Genomic DNA, 23,577 nt, shown 5'->3' on the forward strand with positions numbered 1-23,577 from the left:
GTTATCCTTGCCATGTTTGACCTGATATCGTGAGACTTCATGGGGTCTGTATGGCAGCTCACTCTCACTTCGCCGCCACCTCTGCAAGATTGGTCCTGCCGGTAGAACAGTACATACTCGGGGACGGTGGTCCCTGGGTCTTTAAGGTATGATTCTGAGTACATGTCAAACTGTTGCTTGTGTAGTCTGCGAGGCTGTTCTCTCAATTTTGGCACACGTACCCAGCTGTTACTAAGGACTTTGCAAAGTCGACCGGGTACTTTGTCGCTTCTGGTTCCCAGAGAGTGGCCAGGTGGTCTGTCTGGTTTGATACAACTTGGCCATTTCAGAGGAGGGGGCATGAAGAGTCAATCAGAAGGATTTTTACGACAATCAACAATGGCAGCAGGGTAGCATGGTGGTTAGCATAAATGCTTCACAGCTCCAGGGTCCCAGGTTCGATTCCCGGCTGGGTCACTGTCTGTGTGGAGTCTGCACGTCCTCCCCCTGTGTGCGTGGGTTTCCTCCGGGTGCTCCGGTTTCCTCCCACAGTCCAAAGATGTGCGGGTTAGGTGGATTGGCCATGCTAAAAATTGCCCGTAGTGTCCTAATAAAAGTAAGGTTAAGGGGGGGTTGTTGGGTTACGGGTATAGGGTGGATACGTGGGTTTGAGTAGGGTGATCATGGCTCGGCACAACATTGAGGGCCGAAGGGCCTGTTCTGTGCTGCACTGTTCTATGTTCTAATGGTTTCATGGCCACTTTTAATTCTAGATTTTTCTCGAATTGAACCCAGGTTACCAGAGCAGAACTCTGGGTCTCCGAATTCCTGGTAATACCACCATGTCACCATCTCCACTGGATTACTAGAGATAATGCCACTATACCACTGCCTCCCTATATGAAAGAACCCAGAAAAGGGACGCAAAGAAAAAAAAACGGCGGTTGAGGAGAGGAAAGGAGAGTGAAGCGTAAAACTAAATGAAGGGAGCAGCATGGTTTTGTGAAGGGTAGGTCATGCCTCACAAACCTTATCGAGTTCTTTGAGAAGGTGACTGAACAGGTAGATGAGGGTAGAGCAGTTGATGTGGCGTATATGGATTTCAGTAAAGCGTTTGATAAGGTTCCCCATGGTCGGCTATTGCAGAAAATACGGAGGCTGGGGATTGAGGGTGATTTAGAGATGTGGATCAGAAATTGGCTAGTTGAAAGAAGACAGAGGGTGGTGGTTGATGGCAAATGTTCAGAATGGAGTTCAGTTACGAGTGGCGTACCACAAGGATCTGTTCTGGGGCCGTTGCTGTGTCATTTTTATAAATGACCTAGAGGACGGCGCAGGAGTTTGGGTGAGTAAATTTGCAGACGACACTAAAGTCGGTGGAGTTGTAGACAGTGCGGAATTATGTTGCAGGTTACAGAGGGACATAGATAAGCTGCAGAGCTGGGCTGAGAGGTGGCAAATGGAGTTTAACGTGGAGAAGTGTGAGGTGATTCACTTTGGAAAGAATAACAGGAATGCGGAATATTTGGCTAATGGTAAAATTCTTGGTAGTGTGGATGAGCAGAGGGATCTCGGTGTCCATGTACATGGATCCCTGAAAGTTGCCACCCAGGTTGATAGGGTTGTGAAGAAGGCCTGTGGTGTGTTGGCCTTTATTGGTAGAGGGATTGAGTTCCGGAGCCATGAGGTCATGTTGCAGCTGTACAAAACTCTGGTACGGCCGCATTTGGAGTATTGCGTACAGTTCTGGTCGCCTCATTATAGGAAGGACGTGGAAGCTTTGGAACGGGTGCAGAGGAGATTTACCAGGATGTTGCCTGGTATGGAGGGAAAATCTTATGAGGAAAGGCTGATGGGCTTGAGGTTGTTTTCGTTAGAGAGAAGGTTAAGAGGTGACTTAATAGAGGCATACAAAATGATCAGAGGGTTAGATAGGGTGGACAGTGAGAGCCTTCTCCCGCGGATGGAGGTGGCTAGCACGAGGGGACATAGCCTTAAATCGAGGGGTAATAGATATAGGACAGAGGTCAGAGGTAGGTTTTTTTACGCAAAGAGTGGTGAGGCCGTGGAATGCCCTACCTGCAACAGTAGTGACCTCGCCAACATTGAGGGTATTTAAAAGTTTATTGGATAAGCATATGGATGATAATGGCATAGTGTAGGTTAGATGGCCTTTAGTTTTTGACTTCCCATGTCGGTGCAACATCGTGGGCCGAAGGGCCTGTACTGCGCTGTATCGTTCTATGTTCTATGTTCTAAGACAGTCTGGGAGAGGGAGAGAGATTTGAGAAATAAAAAGATTGAAGGTTTGATGACACTGGCTAGTGAAGCTATTACTTTACACCCAGTGTTCGTGCTGTTAATAACATTGAAGAAATATGTAAATTTTCAACCAGATTCATGAAAATAACAGTTCATTTAAATCAATTTGTTTTAAAGAGAAATGGCCTGCTCTGGGCTGCAGAGAGTAATAGTTGAAAAACTGATAGAAACCCTGCTAAACCTTGCATTTTGATCATTCAAATGCTAAATTAAAGTAGTAGCTTCTAAAAACAAGTCATTGGACAGGTCACTAGGATCATTGAATGTTTACAGCTCTGTAACAGGCCACTTGGCCCATCATGTTTGCAGGGGCTGGTTTAGTACAGTGGGCTAAACAGCTGGCTTGTAATGCAGAACAAGGCCAGCAGCACGGGTTCAATTCCCGTACCAGCCTCACCGAACAGGCGCCGGAACGTGGAGACTAGGGACTTTTCACAGTAACTTCATCGAAGCCTACTTGTGACAATAAGTGATTATTATTACCAGCTGGAAAAAAAAAAGCAATCCAATCTAATCCCACTTCAGATGCACATCCAAGCACCTTTCAAACGAGATGAGATTTTCTGTCTCTATCACTGTTTCAGGCAGAGTTCCAGACCCCACAACCCTCCGAATGAAAAAATGTTGCCTGATCTCCACTGCTATCTTGCCATCAATCACCTTAGTCACTGACCCCTCTGCAAGGCCCAATTCTCATCCACTCTTATCAAGGTCACTCACAATTTTGTACATTGCAATCAAATCTCCATGGAGAACAACCCAGTCTATCTAATCTTCCCTCATAGCTGCTATTTTCTAGTCCTGGCAACATCATCGTAAATCTTCTCTGTACCCTCTCTACTGCAATTACATAGTGTCAAGTTGCAATCTAACTAATGGCTTATACAGAAACAGAAAATGCTGGAATAAAGTCAGATCTGACAGCATCTATGGAGTTAATGTTTCAAATTCGGATGACTCTTCTTCAGAGTTATAAAGAGAGGAAGAAATGTGTGGGATTACATACTGTATAAAACAGGGTGGAGCAGCTGGTGGGTCAGTGATTAGTGGGAACTGGGAGAGTTTGCAACAAAGATGTGTACGTCACGAGACAGGGGAAGCGTTAATGGCAGAAGGTGCTAAAAGTTGCAGAAAGGTAAGATTTCAGAATGTGAGAAAATAAAAGGTCAATGTTGAATGAAAGCAAGAAGTTGCAGTTCAAAGTGGTGCACAGAGCACACCTGACCAGGACCCAAACGAGCAGGTTCTTCCTTTTCTTTGTGGGAACATGTTTAATTTGAACCCTTTGAATTTCCCCATTGAAAGCCTCCAGCTGCTCTGATATGGATTAAAACTGACCTTACCCTAATTTAGAACTTGAACTTCTATATTTGTCCTTGAAATGGATGTTGAAATTAACCGAATTATGATTGCTGCCACCAACATCTTGATGCTCCATTTTCAAATGGTCAATTTGTGGTTTCTGCAATGAGTTAGCCATAGAACACCTCCAGTGTGGAAGGAGGCCATTCGGCCTATCATGTCTGCACCAACTCTCCGAAGGAGCACCCTACCTAAGCCCACCTGTCCATCCTATCCCCATAACTGGCACATCTTTGGACACTTAAGGGGCAATTTAGCATGGCCAATCCAACTAACCTGCACATTTTGCGGCTGTGGGGGGGGGGGGGGGGGGGGGGGGGGGGGGGGACGGGACCCATGCAGACATGGAGAGAATGTGCAAACTTTAACTCTATCGAGTCTCCTCTCAGCCTTCTTTCCTCCATCTGCAGCTGATGCCACTTCCTGCAGTAGTAATCACCAAGGGCACTGTGCCTGCACAACTTTCCACATCCTGCAGGATGTGCATTCTATATGGCTGAGCTGCGCTAACATACCTTAAATTTGAGAGATTTATTTACTCACCTGTCACTCACCAATCGTGTCCCCCTTCTTCCTTTTACACCTCTAAGTTTCGCCGCTCTCGCTCTTTTACTCCCTTGCTCCTCTTTCATTTCTCCTGCGATGTTACTCCTCAACTTTTTTTCTTCAAACCCAGCATTCTACAGCTGAAGCAACAGTCTCTGGTTTATTCTCCAACCAGGTTTTTTGTATGTCTCTCTTTTCCTTCAAAACCCAAACTCTACCTCTGCCCACAGCAACTGCAGGTGACAGCCCCGGCTGTGTGCTGGTAACTACTGCATCTCCACCCCGTTGTAGCTGAGAGACAAGCCTTCCTCAACCATAACCAAGTGGAACACAAGTCTTCCCCACCCAACCTGCATACAGAACACAGTCTCCCTATAAAAAGCAATAGTTTCTTAAATAAAATTCTTACCAATCCATCTCATCAGGGATGTGATGATTTGAAGGTATTTGGTCTTCTGAACATTGAAAAAGGTGAATGGTCCAAGAAGCAGAGAAAATACAGCCTGCAAAATAAACAAGAAAAGGTTACTTAGACACATGTATGTACAATTTTGGTCAGAAGTCTACAACATGGTTCTGCGATAGAGTGGCATGTGAAAGAGCAAAGTAGAAGTAGTGTGACCAATTATTCAGCTTTTACAAGGATTACTTAAGCGATGGAAAACCAAGAGAATTAGGGTGAAAGGTGAAACAGAAAAATGGAATACATGACAGATGTCAGATTGATAATACAAGAAAAAAAAAATGGACTGAAATTCAGGAAGGAAATGAAAAGGAAACTCAGGTGAAGGGATTTCTGAAAATATATATTTTGCAGGATGTGAATGTCACAGGCTCAGCCATCATTTATTGTCCACCTCCAATTTCCCTAGAGGTGGTGCTAAGCCATTGAACTAGTGCAGTCAATCATAAACAATGCTGTTCAAAAGGGAACTTCAGGATTTGGGAAAGACAGGAGAGTGGAGTGAGACTACAATAAATCCACCATGATGCAACCGAATGGCGAAGCAGGCTTAAATAGTAAAATGGCCTGCTCCTGCCCCAAACCCGATGTTCCGACTTTGATCCAGTGACAGTGAAGTAACAATGAATCCATGTCTTCTATTGGAATATAGATAGTGAAAGGATAGAAAAAGGATTGGTAGGGCCAATTAGGGTCCAACAAGGTGAATTACACATGGACAAGGTATTAAATACTGCATAGTGAAAGAAGATGTAGTTGAGATACGGGATGGTTAAAACTTCAGAGCTATTAGAAAGGCTGGCTGTACTTAAAGTGGATAAGCCACGAGGACCCAATAGTATGCATCTGATGTTCCAAGGGAAGAAGGGTGGAAATTTCAGAGGGACTGGTCATAATCCTCCAACCTTCCTTAGATACAGCGGTGGTGCCAGAGAACAGGTAACTTGCAGAAAAGAATGCAAGGATAAAGTTTGGGCACTGCAGTTTAACCTTGGTGGTAGGAAAACTTTCAGAAAGATAAACTTTGACAAAATTAGTCACTTGGACAGGTTTTTGGGGAGGTAACAGAGAGTTGATGAGGTGTACATGGACTTTTTGCATTTGATCAAATTCCACATTGCTGGCGTGCTTACGAAGTTGAAGCCCGAGAGGACAGGCAGCATGAATATGAAGTTGGTTGAGTGATTGGAAAACAAGGAAAGTGGTGAATAGTTATTTTTCCAGACTGGAGGAAAGAATATGGTAGCGTTTCCTCAGGGTCAGTACCAGGACGACTTTTTCATGTATTGATAACTTAGGCTTGGGTACGCAGGGCACAATTTTAAGATCTGCAGATGATATAAAGCTTGTGAACAGTAAGGAAGATGGTGATAGATTTCAATAAGGCAGAGAGGCTGGTGAAATAGGACATGGCAGGTGAAATTTAATGCAGAGGTGAAAAGTGATGCATTTTGGTAGGAAGAACAAGGCAAGGTAATATAAATAAAAGGTACAATTCTAAAAGGGTTACAGGAGCAGATAGACTAGGGGGTATATGCACAAATCATTGAAAGTGCTGGGCAGGGTTAAAAAGGCATATGGGATCCCGACGTTTATAAATAGGGGCATATAGTACAGGTTGAAAATCCATTATCCAAAATGCTTGGGGCTGAGTGCATGTCGGATTTCGGAATATACTGCGCATGTGCTGCGCGTGTTGGGAACTATGCATCGTCCAGGAGCCTTGTGGGAATTCCCATTCACGACGTCACGTTGAAGCTCGTAAAAAAAGTGCGGATTTTGGAATTTCTAGTGTGGTTATGATCTGGAATACATTGCCTGAGAATGTGGTGGAGACAGATTCAATCACTGCTTTCAAAAGGGAATTTGACAACACCCGAAGATGAAAAAAATTGTATGGCTATGGGGGGCTTTCACAGTGAGATGACAGTGAACAGAATGGTTTCCAAATGTCCTATAACCATTCTATGATTTATTGGGTCTGTTAAGTATTTTTCTGCTTCTTTCTGCTTCCATATATTAACCCTTACTTCTCAGCGTCAACAGTAAACTGGACAACCTCAGAAAACGTGGACAATATGTCAGTTTGAACTAGAGCCGAAGATGTCGGAAGCATCCCAAAAAGTATCCATATAGAATGACACTACATTTAACCTGATTTTCAGACCAGTGTTGCCACATCAATTCACTAAACTGTAAATGAGCAAAAATATCATGAAAACTTGAGAAAGCTAGCTTAGGAGGCAAAAGAAAGCTATTTACTTCAAAAAAGTTAACCTACTCCTTGCATTAAACCAATGCTTAATTGAAAGTACTGGTTTAAATGGCGAATATACAGTTTGTGAAAAGCCTAATGACTATCTAATCAGCACTTTGCTGCTTCTCTCTTCCCCTAGCCCACTGCCGCTAAAGCTCTCCTGTTCTTGCATCTCACTTGAAGATCTTTCCTCGTTTCCTCCCCATCTTTCCTCGTTTCCTCCCCATCTTTCCTCGTCCCTTCACCAGAATCACCTTGTCTATGAAACCCACCTCCTGTTCGTGACACCTCTTTTTTGTGAAAGAAGCTGACCAGCCAATTTCCCTCCCTGGCCTCCACATTAGCTGATAGTAAATGTACTTTATCTCAGCTATAGTCCCCTCCTTCAAATCCATCATTCAACTCCTAAAAAAGCACTCCGACCTTAAACTGCCAAACCACCTTCAACTTCTCTTTCCTCTCCAAACTCCTTGAAAGCGCCGTCATCTCCCTAATTTGTGCTCATCTTTTCAGGATCTCCATGTTTGAATTCCTCCTGTTGGGTTTCCATCCCTGTCACTGGGCCAAATCAAGTCAGAAATGACATCCTAGTTTACTGCAACAAAAGGCAAACTACCCTTCCTCATCCTTCCTGGTCTGTCTGCAGCCTTTAACATGGTTGATCACACCATTCTCCTCCAACGCTTCTCTAATCTCCTCCAATGCCTTTTCACTGTGGTCCTAGCTAGGAACTGCACTTGCTTGATTCCATTATTATCCAATTGTAGTGGTGTCACGGTGGCGCAGTGGTTAGCAAAGTTGCCTCACAGCACTGAGGACCCAAGTTCAGTCCTGGCCTCAGGGTACTGTCTGTGCAGAGTTTGCACATTTTCCCCATTTTTGTGTGGGTCTCATCCCCACAACCCAACAATATGCAGGGTAGGTTCATGCCATGCTAAATTGCCCCTTAATTGGAAAATAATTAGGTACTCTAAATAAAATAAAATAAAAAATTATCTAATTGTAGCCAGAGAATCACCTGCAATTACCATTGCCTCTGGTGTCTCCCCAGCTATCTATCCTTGACCCCCTCCTATTTCTCATCTACATGCTGTCCCTTGGCAACATCTGAAAACAGTTTCCACGTGTGCTGACAACGACCAACTCGACCTCAGCACCACCTTTCTCAATCCCTCCACTGGTCTGTAAAAATCTATTAGACTGATCATCTGATAGCCAGTACAGGATAAGCAGAAATTTCCCCACATTCAATATTTCAAAGACTGAAACTATCATCTTCAGCCCCTGCTCCAACCATTCCCCTCCCTGCAACTGTACGAAGTCCAAAACAAACTACTCCCAAAATGTGCTTCTGACTACGACATTAAGGCCACCTATTTCCACCTCCATAGTATCATCTAACTTTGTCCCTGCCTCGGCTCATCTTCTGCTGAAACCTTCATCCACAGCCTTGGTTACCACTACATTTCAATGCACAGTTCCATTGTATAGGCTTCCCACATTCTATCCTCCATAAAATGGATCTAAAATTCCATAGTCCAGAATTCCGATGCCCATGTCCTTGCTCACATCTCGCACCCTTTACCTCTAATGGCTCCTGGTCGAGCAATGCTTTAATTTTAAAATTCACATCCTTGTTTTCAAATATTGCCTCTCCCCATCTCTGCAATCACCTCCAACCTTACAATCCTTTCAGATATCTGTGCTTACCTAATTTTGACCTCGAGCTTCCGATTTTAATTACGCCACCATTCATCACCTTGTTTTCAGCTGCCTAGGCCTGGAGATCAGAAATTTGCTTCCTAAATCTCCCTATTTCCCTCCTTCCTTTTAAGGCACTCCTTAAAACTTAACATTTGGTCACCTGCCTCAATATCACTTTAGATGATGCAGTGTCTAATTTTGCTTCACGTTACTCGTGAAGTGTCTTGGGTCACTTTATGTTGAAGATACTACACAAGTTGTTGTTGTGACCTGCATGACAATACCTCTACAATAAATAGAACACGGGCAACACAGGCTGAGCAAGCAACCATTCGATTCAGGGAGTGAGGAAACTACAGATAGCTTTCACTGCATCCGTTTTCTTCCATTTGGTCAGAATTCATATTTTGAAATGCTCAGATTAGACTCTGCTCCTGCAAGGTATAATCTAATTGCTCAACGTGTCTGGATATGGCAGACTACTGTTAAATTGGCATAAGGTAATGGTTTAATGAAGTACTGCAGCCAACATCATTCCTCTTGGCCCTATCTTGCAGGCATTACTAGTCAAATGCATGTGTGTGCGCAGTGAAACACTGAAGGCTAAAATAATAGGGAGCTGCTCCTTGGAGACATGGATTAATGGTTAGTGCATCAAACATGTTTAACAGGTGTCTTCCCAAGCTGACTACCTCATGCATCAGATTGAAGGTTTCTACACAAGGAGACAGCAGAGGTATTTAGCTATTAAGAAACAGGTGTGTTTTGCAATTTAGCAGCAACCTGAGCCAACTGGTGGAGCAGCAGGGTTTGAGTGCACAGTGCATGAAAAGGAACAGGCCCACAGCGAATACATGGGCTAAAAATTCCATACAGTTTTCTACAGATGCTTTTAACCTACAAGATCCATAAGGCAGATTGTAGCCTCCTGATGAGCAACAGCAGTGCATCAAAACAGAAATTGACACTATTAACTGTGTTTGCTGACTATTATCTGAACATTAATTTCATGTCACGTCACATCTTTCATTATATTTCAGCAGAGTATAGACAGTTTGTGATGCGGCAATACTGCATCAATGGATATATCTGTATTAAAGATAATCCTTACGTAATTATCACTGCCCTTAAAACTCCTGCAGCAAGCATTGACCCTGCAGCAGGGAACACATGAACCAAGGGAGCAATTTAAACCCAAGCTGCCCTGTGGAACAGGATCAGGTCAGCTGCTGATTTACTCCCCTCCTGACTTTACCTTCCTTCAGCTTCAATGGAGAGTAAGAGATCGAGCACAGCATGAAACAAACAGCTGTCAGATGCTGACTGCATATAAAGCAACCCCTCGGTAGCCATGGGAGGGTGATATTTTCCTTAAATCTGAAAATCAAAGCCCACTTGGAAGATTTACTATAACTGAAATCTAATATATTTACTGTACAAAGATCAGCAAAGGCGCATGCCAGAAACGATACAAATTATAAGGTAAAATACAAGAAATCAAGGATTTCAAATAAGTAATTCAACATAACAGGGCAACATTTCATTTCACTGGGTTAATGCTCAGTGAACACAGTTAAAAGGCCAAGTTCAGAATATAGCGAAGGCAATCAGAAGATGGAGACGGGGCAAGGTCACTTTAAACTGGTGTCATTTTGAGCAGTCTCCAGCTCACACTGCATAAGGTAGATTAATGCCACGTTAAACACTTGCCTCAGGAAGCCAGACCCATTTCAAGCAGGCAAAATGTTTAACTTAGAATTATTAAGACAGCTAGTGACAAGAATTCCCCATCGCACAATGGAACTGCGACTGAGCAGTACACATTATGCACTATTTACATCAGCCTGTAAAAAGATTCCACTTCAAAGCACCTTCAGCTTCCCCAATTTGCTGAACCTCCGTTGATGATTTGATGTCAGCTGATGACAAAATATAAGGGTGAAAACGGCAACAGTTTGTACTTCCTGCTGGAAATGTTAAGAAAAAATGAACCACAGAGTAAAATATCCAGTGTTGTGGGGGAAAGAATCTAGTGGCAATCATGGAACCCAAAAGTGCTTAAATGAAAACAAAGAAATACTCACAAAACCAAATAATATCAAGGAAAGATTGAATAGGATAGGAGGTTTACAGCCCCATGGTCAAAGTGCTCCGATATCACCCCATTCAAGGTACAGTGGATAATCTTCCACCTTCCTCCCCACAAATTCCACTCCGGGTACAGTACAGTCCCACTCACAAACCCCATTTAGGATAGAATAGCAGAGCGCTCCCCGCCCTGACCCGTGAGTATAGCAGATATGTTTTGAAATCAAGGGTTGTGAGCAGCGGTTTCCCCTCTAACCATTTATGTATTGTATATAAAGTCAGAGGTTTACAGCACAGCAAAGGCCCTTCGGCCCATCACATCTGCACTGGCCAAAAATAACCACCCAATTATTTTAATCCCATTTTCCAGCCATGGCCTTGCATGCCTTGAATGTGCATGCAGAAGACTGGGACTCATTCAATACTTTACTTACTGATCTTAAGCTGAAAACGCAGATGTGCAACTTTGCGACTCAGAACTCCTCCATGATTAGAGGTCAAATTGTTTTTGGACTGCATGATACTAAGTTGGGAGAGCGTCTTTTACCATAAATTGAGGTCCAATTAGAAGATGCCGTAAAAATTTGCCAAGCTAGCAAACTAGCTGCGCAACATGTTAATACGTTGAATGCAAGAGGTTTTGGCCCGAATATTGCAAGCGATGCAGCCGCCATTGGTGTTGTGATGCACTTGAAAAAGAAACGCGGTCTCAGCAGCCATTCTAAACGGTCTAAACATGCAGCTATTTGCATGAAGACAATGTGGTTATGAGCACCTACTAAGGCAATGCCCAGCTTTTGGCAAAATATGCACCAAGTGCAAAAGGAAGAATCACTTTCAGAAACACTTTCTCAAATAAGAAAATAAATGCAGGGCAGTCGTTATTGTGATTAATGACATTAATTTAAGTGACATTTTTGAGAGCCTGGTGTCGGACGAAGACACAGCAAATAAAGCCATACCGAATAAAATGCCACCCACAAGCATAAGGAGTGCTGAAAGTGATACTGTAGCTATAACAAGGGGCAAATGGATTGTATCTTTGATTTTCAATCAATTGCTAATTGCTGTTAAAGTAGATACTGGTGCAAAGACAAACCTATTCAGTATAAGTGATATTAAGACCATGCAGCTAAAGCCAAAAATCCAAAATAAAATACTTAAAGACTACAATGGTAAGAAGATTGATACTTTGGGCATATACAAATTAGATGTGCAAGTAAAAAGCAAAGTACACAAGCTGAAGTTCTCAATTGTTACTGAAGGTCATAAATCATTATTGGGTGATGAAGCGTGTGAGGCACTGCAATTGGTGCAAAGAGTCTATAGCACAGAGGCTCAGTGAAGTCCATTGTACAGGCCTTTCTGGAAATATTCAAGGACTTTGGTGTCCTGCCTTTCACATATAAAATACAATTAAGAGAGGATGCTCAACAGGTGATACACACTCCTCAAAGAGTTCCAGCACCAGTGCCTGATCGTCTCAAAGCAGAGTTAGACAGGATGACACAACTTGGGAGTCATAAGGAAAATGAAGAGCCTACAGATTTGGTCAACTCAATAGTCTGTGTGTAAAAGAATAACAATCTCCGGATTTGTATGGATCCCAAGGATTGAAACGGTAACATTAAAAGGGAACATTATCAAATTCCAAAGAGGGAAGAGATCACAAGCGAGATGACCGGTGCAAAACTTTTCACCAAACTCAAACGCATCGCAGGAATTCTGGCAGCTCAAGCTTGATGAAGAAAGTACCAAGTTCTGCACATTCAATACTCCTTTTGGCAAATATTACTTTCTTTGCCTGCCCTTTAGCATTATATCTGCGTCCGAGATATTCCACAGAGCTATGGAACATATCATTGAGGACATTGAGCTGGTCCGGATCTATAGAGAAGATATCATTTATTTTTTTATTTTTTTTTGTTTTTTAAATTTAGAGTACCCAATTATTTTTTCCAATTAAGGGGCAATTTAGCATGGCCAATTCACCTAATCTGCACATCTTTGGGTTGTGGGGGCAAAACCCACGCAGACACGAGGAGAATGTGCAAACTCCACACAGACGGTGACCCAGGGTCGGGATTTGAACCCGGGTCCCCAGCGCCGTAGGCAGCAATGCTAACCACTGTGCCACCGTACTGCCCTTTGAGACGATATTATTGATTGGGGTTCCACCTTGGAGGAGCACAACGACTAACTGATCATATCATTGAGGACATCAGGGGGTCCAGGTCTATAGAGATGACATCATTGATTGGGGTTCCATCTTGGAGGAACACAACGATTAACTGATCAAGGTCTCACAAAGCATCAGGCGGAATGGGCTGAGGCTCAATAAGGCCAAATGCCGGTTTGGAGTACAGGAGAATACATTCCCGGGAGACAAGCTCTCTGTTCACAGAATAGAATCAGATGAAATGAAGATTAATGCCAAACTAAGCATGTCCCGACCTACGGATAAAAGAAAGGAGTACTACATAACGGGCATGATCAACTTCATAGGGAATTTTATTCCCAATCTCTCAGCAAAGCAGCGTGTCTCAGAGACATGCTAAGGAAAGTGAATGATTTCACTTGGGCAAAGCAGCATGAAAAGTGGCTCCAGCTAAAGAAATCTGACGACTACACCCATGCTGATATTTTTTGATCCAACAAGGAACACCAAAAACCACTGGTTGAAAAAAAGAATCTCAACGAAATGTCTCCACGAATACAGCATCTCATGATGAAGCTTCAAAGATACGACGTTGAGTTGATATATATGCCTGGCAAACATATAGTGGTAGCAGATACGTTATCCAGAGCTCCAACAGCACACTATGTCAGCTCTACTGGAGAAGATGTACAGGCTCGTATAGACATGATCACTGATGCACTGCCAGTATCAGACGCAAAGTCAAAACTAATTGTCGAAGAGACAGCAAAAGGTGGTGTTGCAGGTGACAGTACAAAATCTTAACAATGATTGGCCTAAAGGTTCATGCTCAAAATATCACAAAATCAGATCTGAGCGTAGTAAATGAACTGCTATTAAGAAAAGAAAGTTGTGATTCCGCATTCATGACACATTCATGAGGGTCACTTCAGGATTGAGAAGTGCAAATGGAGAGCCAGAGATGCTGTGTATTGACCTGGTATAAATGAGGATATACAAGACTTGACAGAGAAACGTGAAACATGTTAAAAGTATCAGCACCGGCAAGCGAAAGAACCAATGAACATAGCTCAAATACCATCAGCTCCGTGGCAAAAAATTGTAATGGATTTATTCTACCTCAATGGCAAAGAATATCGGATAGTTGTTGATTATTATTCAAATTTTCCAGAAATAGCCCTTCTGTTAAGCTCCTCAGCAAGTTGTGTGGCAATAAAAATGAAATGAAATAATACATACAAAATCAACATTTGCAAGACATGGCATACCTAAAACTGTAGTGAGTGATAATGGTCCATGTTTTAATTGCAAAGAATGGCAAGAGTTTGCAATGCAATATGATTTTTAACACATTACTTCGAGTCCATTATATCCACAATCAAATGGCAAAGCGGAGAAGGGAATTCAAATAATAAAGCAGCTATTTTAAAAAGGCTATGGAAAGCATTACTGAACCGTATCTAACTCTACTGAGTTCTCAAACGCTACCTTTAAGCTGTGGTTTGTCACCTGCAGAGTTACTGATGAATCGCAAGTTACATACAACATTGCCATTCCACACAAACAGAAGGCAAAACGAAAAGTTAAGATGTAAGCTGGAATCTTAAAAGCAAAATCAGAAGGCATACTATGATAGAACAACTAGGAGTCTTAAACGTTTGTTACCAAGCGATGTTGTAAGGATTGAGGATCTTGATGGATGGTCTAGAAAAGCTACTGTACTACAAGAGGCAGATCCAAGATCATACACAGTAATGACAGAACAAGGACAGATTTCCAGAAGAAATCGTCGGGCATTATTGAAAACAAAAGAACCTGCTCAAAAACAACAAGACGATGGTGTTGATGAAAACTTCTATCAACCTGAACCAACACAAACATTGTAAGAGTCAGACTTGAATATACAGAACAACGTTCTAAATAGTGACACAATCTTATCAGATACAGTGACAGAGTAGCGTCAAAGTAGTAAAAGATTCACCAAGCGAACCAAGGTTGAGAAGATCGACAAAGAAGATAAAGAAACCAGAGCGGCTGAATCTGATTGGGCAACAACATTTTTCAATTGTGTAAAGTACATTGTTACTCATATACTCGTATCACATGTGGTATATTTTTAAAATCTCAAGGAAAGGAGGTATAGTGATAGGGTAGATGACCTCCGACCACTAGGTGTCATGCAAGAGGAACAGGACACTGGAACTAGACAAAACCAGTCTTGATCAGAGTTACAGGGTTAGTAGCATGGTTAGAAGCACCAGAGTTTGGTTAGCAATAGTTTAGTCTACCCACAGTTTATTCAACATTAAGTAACCAGTCTTGAACTAGATGTTCTGTCGTATACGGATTCATTTATTATCATAGTATACGAACTTAACACTCTAAACCTCCTGCCCCTTACCTTAAATCTATGCCCCTGATCATTGATCCCTCCACCGAGAAAAGTTTCTTGATATGTGATATTATATGGTTCATATTTCTCCAGTTATAACATCCTGAATCAAGTACCCAAAAATAACTTAAATATTAAACATCTAACAAAGATAATTTTTCATTTCCTTTTTAAAAGGAAATTATGTCAAGGCAAAAGCTTATTTACTCGAGGTTTTGCTGTATGGTTAGCTAATCAAATTACAGCTGGCATACCCATCCCGTAATGAGTGGAATGTCGAGGTTGATGAATGCTTGTAATACTTTCCGAAAAAATAAAACAACTCCCTGTTACATGTTTAATATATTTATATTATCACATTATACTTATTAACTAGAAGGATAACTTAAATTGCAAGTAGCCCTCTCCCATTGCACAAATGCAGTTACTTGCCCGTTTCAACTCTGATTTAACTTGGTTTAGCAATTCTATTGGCTTAAATAGAACAAAACAAACAAATGGGCATAGTTATGGAGGGCAGATGACCTACACGGAATTTTAAAGCTCTCAATAAGTCACCCACACTTAAAGCGGAAAATGATCTCCCAACTCAATTGTCTTCAATATGTGCTACCAGGAAAATATAGTCAGCTTCAAGACACCATTTCCAGGCTGACAAGACTGCAAAACCTTACACAGACTCATCAAGATAATTAATTTGTGCTGCTCTGCAGTTAACATCCTATATAATAATTTATTTCACACATTATCAAACAAATTTATTACCATAATTTGTCTCATGCACAGAGATTCATGTACTAATTAAATACTCCTCATCACTGGACAAGTTGTTTATGACATTTCTAAGTAGTCACATTGGTGGCTTTTTAATGATGGTCATTAGGAATATTTTGGGTAGGTCTGCTGAGAGAATAAGGACCAAGCTTGGTTCAAGGTGGTTTCATAAACTGATTGTTTCTGGTACATACTACAGTATATAGCAACAATTTACATGAACTGTTAACCCTCAGAAACATGCATCCTCTCTAAACGAAAATGCTTCCAAGAAAAGTTTTTCAAATTTCATTTCAGCTGTCTTTTAAATTATTTTATTCCTATTGAAAAGGCACAGGCCAAGACAAGCCATTGCTAAAAAGAAATTTGAACCATCCATCTCAAGGTGCTAAAATGATCCAAAAATGACTTATTCCCAAGTCGTTCCAATACAGCATGTTGTATGGCTTGGGGAAAGAACTTAAACTTTTTATTCTAGCTTCAAACAGAGACTTTTGTAGTAACCTACTCTCCGATTGAAAATCAAAATGAAGAACCTGTAAAAGAAAAATTGTTTCCCAGCAACTTAAAACTCCTCAGGTGTTAAGGAAATGCAAATTATATCAAGATGCATAGATTATAGGAGACTTCTGGGTCACTGGGGAGGGAGGCAGATTGTAAACATACGCAATCCTATATTCTGCAAATAAACCGGTTATCAAGAAAAGGGATTAGCGTCTGGTCTAGTACGTCACCATCTGGCTTGGGATCCATTTAACATCGTAGCAGAGGATCATAGAATTTACAGTTCAGGAAGCCATTCGGCCCATTGAGTCTGCACCAGCTCTTGGAAAGAGCACCCTACCCAAGGTCCACACCTCCACCCTATCCCCATAACCCAGTAACCCCAACCAACACTAAGGGCAATTTTGGACACCAAGGGCAATTTAGCATGGCCAATCCACCTAACCTGCACATCTTTGGACTGTGGGAGGAAACCGGAGCACCCGGAGGAAACCCACGCACACGCGGGGAGAATGTGCAGACTCCGCACAGACAGTGATCCAAGCCGGGAATCGAACCTGGGACCCTGGCGTTGTGAAGCAATTGTGCTATCCACAACGCTACCGTGCTGCCCATGACTGCCTAAAGGTTGGAAAATAATCAGATAAAAGATTGCAATGGATACTATTGTGAAGAATGGCCTAAACCAAGTGCAAGTTATAATGATTTACCACGGCTCCCCAAATGTATGTACATGGGTCCCAGCATTAGTGAAGAGATAACAAGGTGTGACTTTGGCATTGTCACTTCCTGACAAAAGTAACATCAGCAGTTGTGAGAGCTGGACTTCCAGTGGCGGCGATGTGCTGAGCGGACGCACATCAGGGGGCTCTCCTCCCAATCAGACCCAACATATAGTCAATGTATTGGGAATTTCAGCCTAAAAAGCCCACCAAAATCCACCCGAATACAAAGGACACAAGAGAGGAACATGCCTGGCAACGGAAAACAGAGAGGATGGCAAGATATTAGGAGCAGCAGCGAAGGAAAGGGGCAGGAACAGCAGGCGAGCAGACAAGCAGCCACATGAGGAGAGGCGGCGGGTCAGATGAGCCAGGAGGGGGAAAAAGGTCGGCGAACCAAACAGCGGAGCAGGAGCAGGACCGGTTCCAGGACTGATTTTCCCTCAGTCCTGGAACCGGTGCAGCTTCTCGGTTCTTCTGGAACCGAGAAGCTGCACCGGTTCCAGGACTGAGGGAAAATCTTAAGGTGGGCCTGCCAGACAAAATCATGCTCGTGGGAAGGACACAGGTTAAGGGTTTACCAGGACATTGGGGCGGACCTGACAAAAAAAAAGAATGCAGAGATTAATAGAGCGATATCAGCACTCTATAAAAGTGGGGTACGATTTGGGAGGCTATTTCCGGCCAGACTCGGGGTGATATTCAAGGGCAAGGAACTGTACTTTAACACCCTGGCGGAGGCTGATGTGTTTGTTAAAACAAACAAATTGGAGGTAGAGCAATCAGGGCAATGATGAAAACTGCAGGTGCGGGAAAATAAGAAATGGAGAGCGAAGGACAGGCCGCAAACAGAGACAATAATATAACAAACTTTGTGAATGTTTTTTTTTTGAAAACGCAGAACTGTGCTGCCTCCTTTTCGGGATCGTCTCTTCCCTCAATGTGATGAGGGGGACCAGGGCAAGGAGGGGGAAAATAAGGATAGCAGGCAAAAGTGGTAGAAGGAAGAGGGTAAAACAGCGCCAGCACTGGGAGGGGAGCCACCCTATTAGCAAGGACGGCTAACACAGGAGGATAGAAAGGGGCCACAGTGCACCTCTCAGTGGAGAGGGGGCACCTGGCAGAAAAGGGGGGGGTATAGGGGAGCGGAGGATGCGCAGGACAGAAAATAAGCAACGGGAAGGTTGAGGACAAGAAACAGATCAGGCGCAGGCCTCGGCAGGCATGGAGCAGGGCGAGGAGCCTCTGGCGCTGCAAGTAGTCACTTGGGAGGGCCGCTGGACAGAGGGAGGCCAGTGCAGGGGCACATCCAGGTGGCGTACACATTGTTGGTGGCCGTGTTGGGTGTCCCCTGGACAAAGGGAAACCCCAGAGCGCTGGGGTCCGACCTCATGGTGAGAGCAGTTACCGTGGCCATTTTGGACAGCCCCCTAACAAAGGGAAATCCCGGATTGCAGGGTCGTGCCCACCATCTAACAATGGGTGATCCCACAGGACCGGGGGTCAGAAACCCCTCACCAGAATTATTACCTGGAACGCACGGGGACTTAACGACCCAGTGAAAAGATTCAGAGTCTTCACCCACTTAAGAAGCCTAAAAGCCGATATAATTTACCCACAAGAGATGCACCTGAGGGAGAAGGACCGACCGCTGGGAAAGAAGGGCTGGGTGGGGCAGGCATACCACTCATGTTGCGGGACGAGGGCTAGGGGAGTGGCAATACTATTTATTTTTTTTTTAAATTTAGAATACCCAATCTTTTTTTCCCAATTAAGGAGCAATTTTGCGTGGCCAATCCACCTAACAAGCACCTATTTGGGTTGTGGCAGCTCACTGCGAACATCCGGCGGCTGCTGAACGTAATGATGGCCCCCTGGCAAAGAGCACCAGAGGTGATCATCTCCCCAGATGCAGAAAAGGCCTTCGACAGAGTCGAATGGAAGTATCTCCTCGAGGTACTGGAACGGTTTGGGCTAGGAGTGGGGTTCACTGCCTGGGTGAGACTCCTGTATAACACTCCCAAGGCGAGCATCCGAACTAACACCACCAGCTCTGAATACTTCCAGCAATATAATGGAACAAGACAGGGCTGCCCCTGTCCCCACTCTTGTTCACGCTAGTAATCGAACCCCTGGCAACAGCCTTGCGGGACGCGAAAAGCTGGAAGGGAATCCAGGAAGAAGACAGAGGATACAGAGTTTCATTCTATGCGGATGACCTGCTCCTCTATGTCTCGAAGCCACATGATGGACTGAAGGTAATACTGCAAACCCCAAAAGAGTTTGGAACCTATTCGGGCTACAAACGTAACCTGGGCAAAAGTGAGAGATTCCCAGTGAACCCAAATGGGGAGGGGCAGAGCTGGAGGGGCTCCCGTTTAAAACGGCCCAGAGCAGATTCTGTTACCTGGGGTTTCCAGATAGCCAGAGACTGGACACAGAGCCACAAATGGAATCTGACCAGCCTGGTGGAGGAAGTAAGAAAAGGCATTCAACAGTGGGGCTCACTCCCACTCTCAGAGTACGCAGACGATCAAGGTGAACATGCTTAGATTCCTGTTCAGATCCGTGCCGATCTTCATCCCAAAGGCCTTTTTCCAAAATGTCGAAGGGACCATAGGCCGAGTCAGAAGGCGGCAAAATGTACATAAAGTTAATTAAAGGAAGGACAGAATAAACCTTTTAGTACAATAAAGTAAATTAACGTGGTTAAGGAAAATGTATATATACACAATTGTTAAAAAATATGGAAAATGCCAATAAACCAATATCACCACAAAAAAAAACTTTTTTTGTGAGCTGGATGCCCATCAGTTTGGATACTAATGAAGATTTGGATATCCTACTAAGTATTCTGGAAAAAGTATATCCGAAATATGACTGATTAAAGGCCTATGAGGAGTGGTCAGATTTAGAAAGGCAGAAAGTTCTTCCATTTGAGGAATACATCATGGAATCTAACGTGCTATATAAAAAATGGCAAGAATTCAATGTGGAAATTTCTTGTTTAGTGCTCACCTTCAAATTGTTGGATTGTGTCACAGTGCAGCAGATAGATAGGCTCTTGGTCTCAACTGGAGTTAGATTCTCAGACTTTAATCAGATGCCTGAAGCTTTAAAAAAATAAAAAAAATTCCTGTAGCTTTCACGGCACAAATGGGGCGTCAGACCAGTCACCGAAGGCGGAAGACTCCATGATTGTGGCTTTTTGGGATCAGTCAGATATGGGGCACAGGCATTTGTGCAACATAAGAAGTCTGGACAAAGAAATGAGGATGAAGGCATTTTGGACAGATTTGACGGACAACAGGATTGGAGTAATAGTAATAGAATGTATGGAGAACTGTTAATAGAAGTTACTGATGTGAGTAAAAATACAATTTATGCAGTAAATGACCCAAAGGGGAACAGTAAGATTTTTGAAGCGATGCTCGATACCAAAATTTGGAATTTGAAGATGAAAATATTGATCAGTCTGCTGGTTAGAAGCTTCATGCAGGTAATGAGTGTACTTACCGCGGATTAATTTAATTGCACCGTGTTGGACAATGGTTGCATCACGATAGTATGTAAAATATTATGTAGCTTCGCTCAGTTGTAAGGATTGAAGTACGGTCAGGGAATACAAAACTTCTATTAGTTTCAGGTTTCAGGATATCAACCCATTGGGATCACTGAAAAGACCACTCTTTTTTTATTCTGTGCAGAATATCTGGAGTAAGACACTTGATTGGCAGAGGCGTGGTATCCAGTAAGATACCCGGGCTGCTGAGCAAGCTTCCCATGAAAAAGGCTCAAATAAAGCCGGACATGGACATTCCATAGCGGTATTTATTATGCGGGGTCTGGCCCGAGCAGATAAGGTAATACTGTTCCCGCTAGTGGAAGGATCGAGAACCTGAGCGCACAGATTTAAGTTCATAGGAAAAAGAAGCCAATGGACACATAGAACCACACAATTCCTACAGTGCAACAAAAGGCCATTTGGCCCATCGAGTCTACACTGACCCTCTGCAAGAGAACCCTACTTAGGCCCACTTCCCCATCCTATCCCCGTAGCCCCACCTCATCTGTATGTCTTTTGTACACTATGGGGAAACTTTTTCTTGCAGCAAGAGGTTAAGATCTAGAATATGTTGTCTGAGTGTCTGATGAAGGCTGGTTCAATATAGACATTTAAGAGGGAATTCAATCATCTGAAAAGGAAGCATGTGCAAGATTCCAGGGTGAAGGCAAGAGGGAGAAGTGGCACTAGATGCATTGCTCACTCGGAGAGCTAGTGCAGACATGACGGCTGAATAGCCTCCTTCTGTGCTATAGCAATTCACGAATGGAGATAAAACAATTTTCTTTGCAAGGCAGGCGGGCGCACGCCGAGACAGAGGCAGGCAGGCAGGCGCACTCCGAGACAGAGGCAGGCAGGCAGGCAGGCGCCCTCCGAGACAGAGGCAGGCAGGCAGGCAGGCGCCCTCCGAGACAGAGGCAGGCAGGCAGGCAGGCGCCCTCCGAGACAGAGGCAGGCAGGCAGGCAGGCGCCCTCCGAGACAGAGGCAGGCAGGCAGGCAGGCGCCCTCCGAGACAGAGGCAGGCAGGCAGGCGCCCTCCGAGACAGAGGCAGGCAGGCAGGCAGGCGCCCTCCGAGACAGAGGCAGGCAGGCAGGCAGGCGCCCTCCGAGACAGAGGCAGGCAGGCAGGCAGGCGCCCTCCGAGACAGAGGCAGGCAGGCAGGCAGGCGCCCTCCGAGACAGAGGCAGGCAGGCGCCCTCCGAGACAGAGGCAGGCGCCCTCCGAGACAGAGGCAGGCGCCCTCCGAGACAGAGGCAGGCGCCCTCCGAGACAGAGGCAGGCGCCCTCCGAGACAGAGGCAGGCGCCCTCCGAGACAGAGGCAGGCGCCCTCCGAGACAGAGGCAGGCGCCCTCCGAGACAGAGGCAGGCGCCCTCCGAGACAGAGGCAGGCGCCCTCCGAGACAGAGGCAGGCGCCCTCCGAGACAGAGGCAGGCGCCCTCCGAGACAGAGGCAGGCGCCCTCCGAGACAGAGGCAGGCGCCCTCCGAGACAGAGGCAGGCGCCCTCCGAGACAGAGGCAGGCGCCCTCCGAGACAGAGGCAGGCGCCCTCCGAGACAGAGGCAGGCGCCCTCCGAGACAGAGGCAGGCGCCCTCCGAGACAGAGGCAGGCGCCCTCCGAGACAGAGGCAGGCGCCCTCCGAGACAGAGGCAGGCGCCCTCCGAGACAGAGGCAGGCGCCCTCCGAGACAGAGGCAGGCGCCCTCCGAGACAGAGGCAGGCAGGCAGGCGCCCTCCGAGACAGAGGCAGGCAGGCAGGCGCCCTCCGAGACAGAGGCAGGCAGGCAGGCGCACTCCGAGACAGAGGCAGGCAGGCAGGCGCACTCCGAGACAGAGGCAGGCAGGCAGGCGCACTCCGAGACAGAGGCAGGCAGGCAGGCGCACTCCGAGACAGAGGCAGGCAGGCAGGCGCACTCCGAGACAGAGGCAGGCAGGCAGGCGCACTCCGAGACAGAGGCAGGCAGGCAGGCGCACTCCGAGACAGAGGCAGGCAGGCAGGCGCACTCCGAGACAGAGGCAGGCAGGCAGGCGCACTCCGAGACAGAGGCAGGCAGGCAGGCGCACTCCGAGACAGAGGCAGGCAGGCAGGCGCACTCCGAGACAGAGGCAGGCAGGCAGGCGCACTCCGAGACAGAGGCAGGCAGGCAGGCGCACTCCGAGACAGAGGCAGGCAGGCAGGCGCACTCCGAGACAGAGGCAGGCAGGCAGGCGCACTCCGAGACAGAGGCAGGCAGGCAGGCGCACTCCGAGACAGAGGCAGGCACACTCCGAGACAGAGGGGCACACAACTTGTGTTTTGGGGACAGGGGGTGAAATGAAGCCATAGGGGTTTTTTAATTACTTCAAATTTTGCCTGAAGAACGATTAAAACTGTTTTGCAATTCATTGATATTTTTGTTGTATGCAAGCAGCAACGCAAAACCCTTTAACGACACACAGCCTAGGATACAGCAAGTTAGGACAATGTCCAACACAATCAACCCTCTTATTCTCAATTTATCAGGCCCCCCCCCACCGACAATATAAAGTCAAGTTTCTAATTTGCTGGGATGCCCTCATCGATTATCCTATGACCTTGGTTTAAAATGGCTGCTCTACTTGTGCTCAAGGGATAAGGTGTCAGTCTAAATATAGCTTCTTTATTTCAACAGCTAGTTACCTTCAGCAACTGACTTATTTTAGCTGTGAAGGAGAGTTTTCACTGAAAAATGCTACCTGGCAGGCTGCGTGATGACCTTCA

General features: G+C 44.9%; 1 protein-coding gene across 2 annotated transcripts in view; it reads right to left on the minus strand.

Annotated features, from left to right (window-relative positions):
* tmem104 (transmembrane protein 104) overlaps positions 1-23,577 on the minus strand; it is a 230,228-nt gene that overhangs the window by 85,598 nt on the left and 121,053 nt on the right. For both annotated transcript variants that reach the window (XM_038777287.1, XM_038777288.1), the window contains exon 9: positions 4,619-4,712. In XM_038777287.1, the coding sequence (XP_038633215.1) occupies positions 4,619-4,712 (94 nt within the window). The remainder of the gene's footprint in view (positions 1-4,618; positions 4,713-23,577) is intronic.

This window comes from Scyliorhinus canicula, chromosome 18 (genome assembly GCF_902713615.1).
Source record: "Scyliorhinus canicula chromosome 18, sScyCan1.1, whole genome shotgun sequence".
Lineage (NCBI taxonomy): Eukaryota > Metazoa > Chordata > Chondrichthyes > Carcharhiniformes > Scyliorhinidae > Scyliorhinus > Scyliorhinus canicula.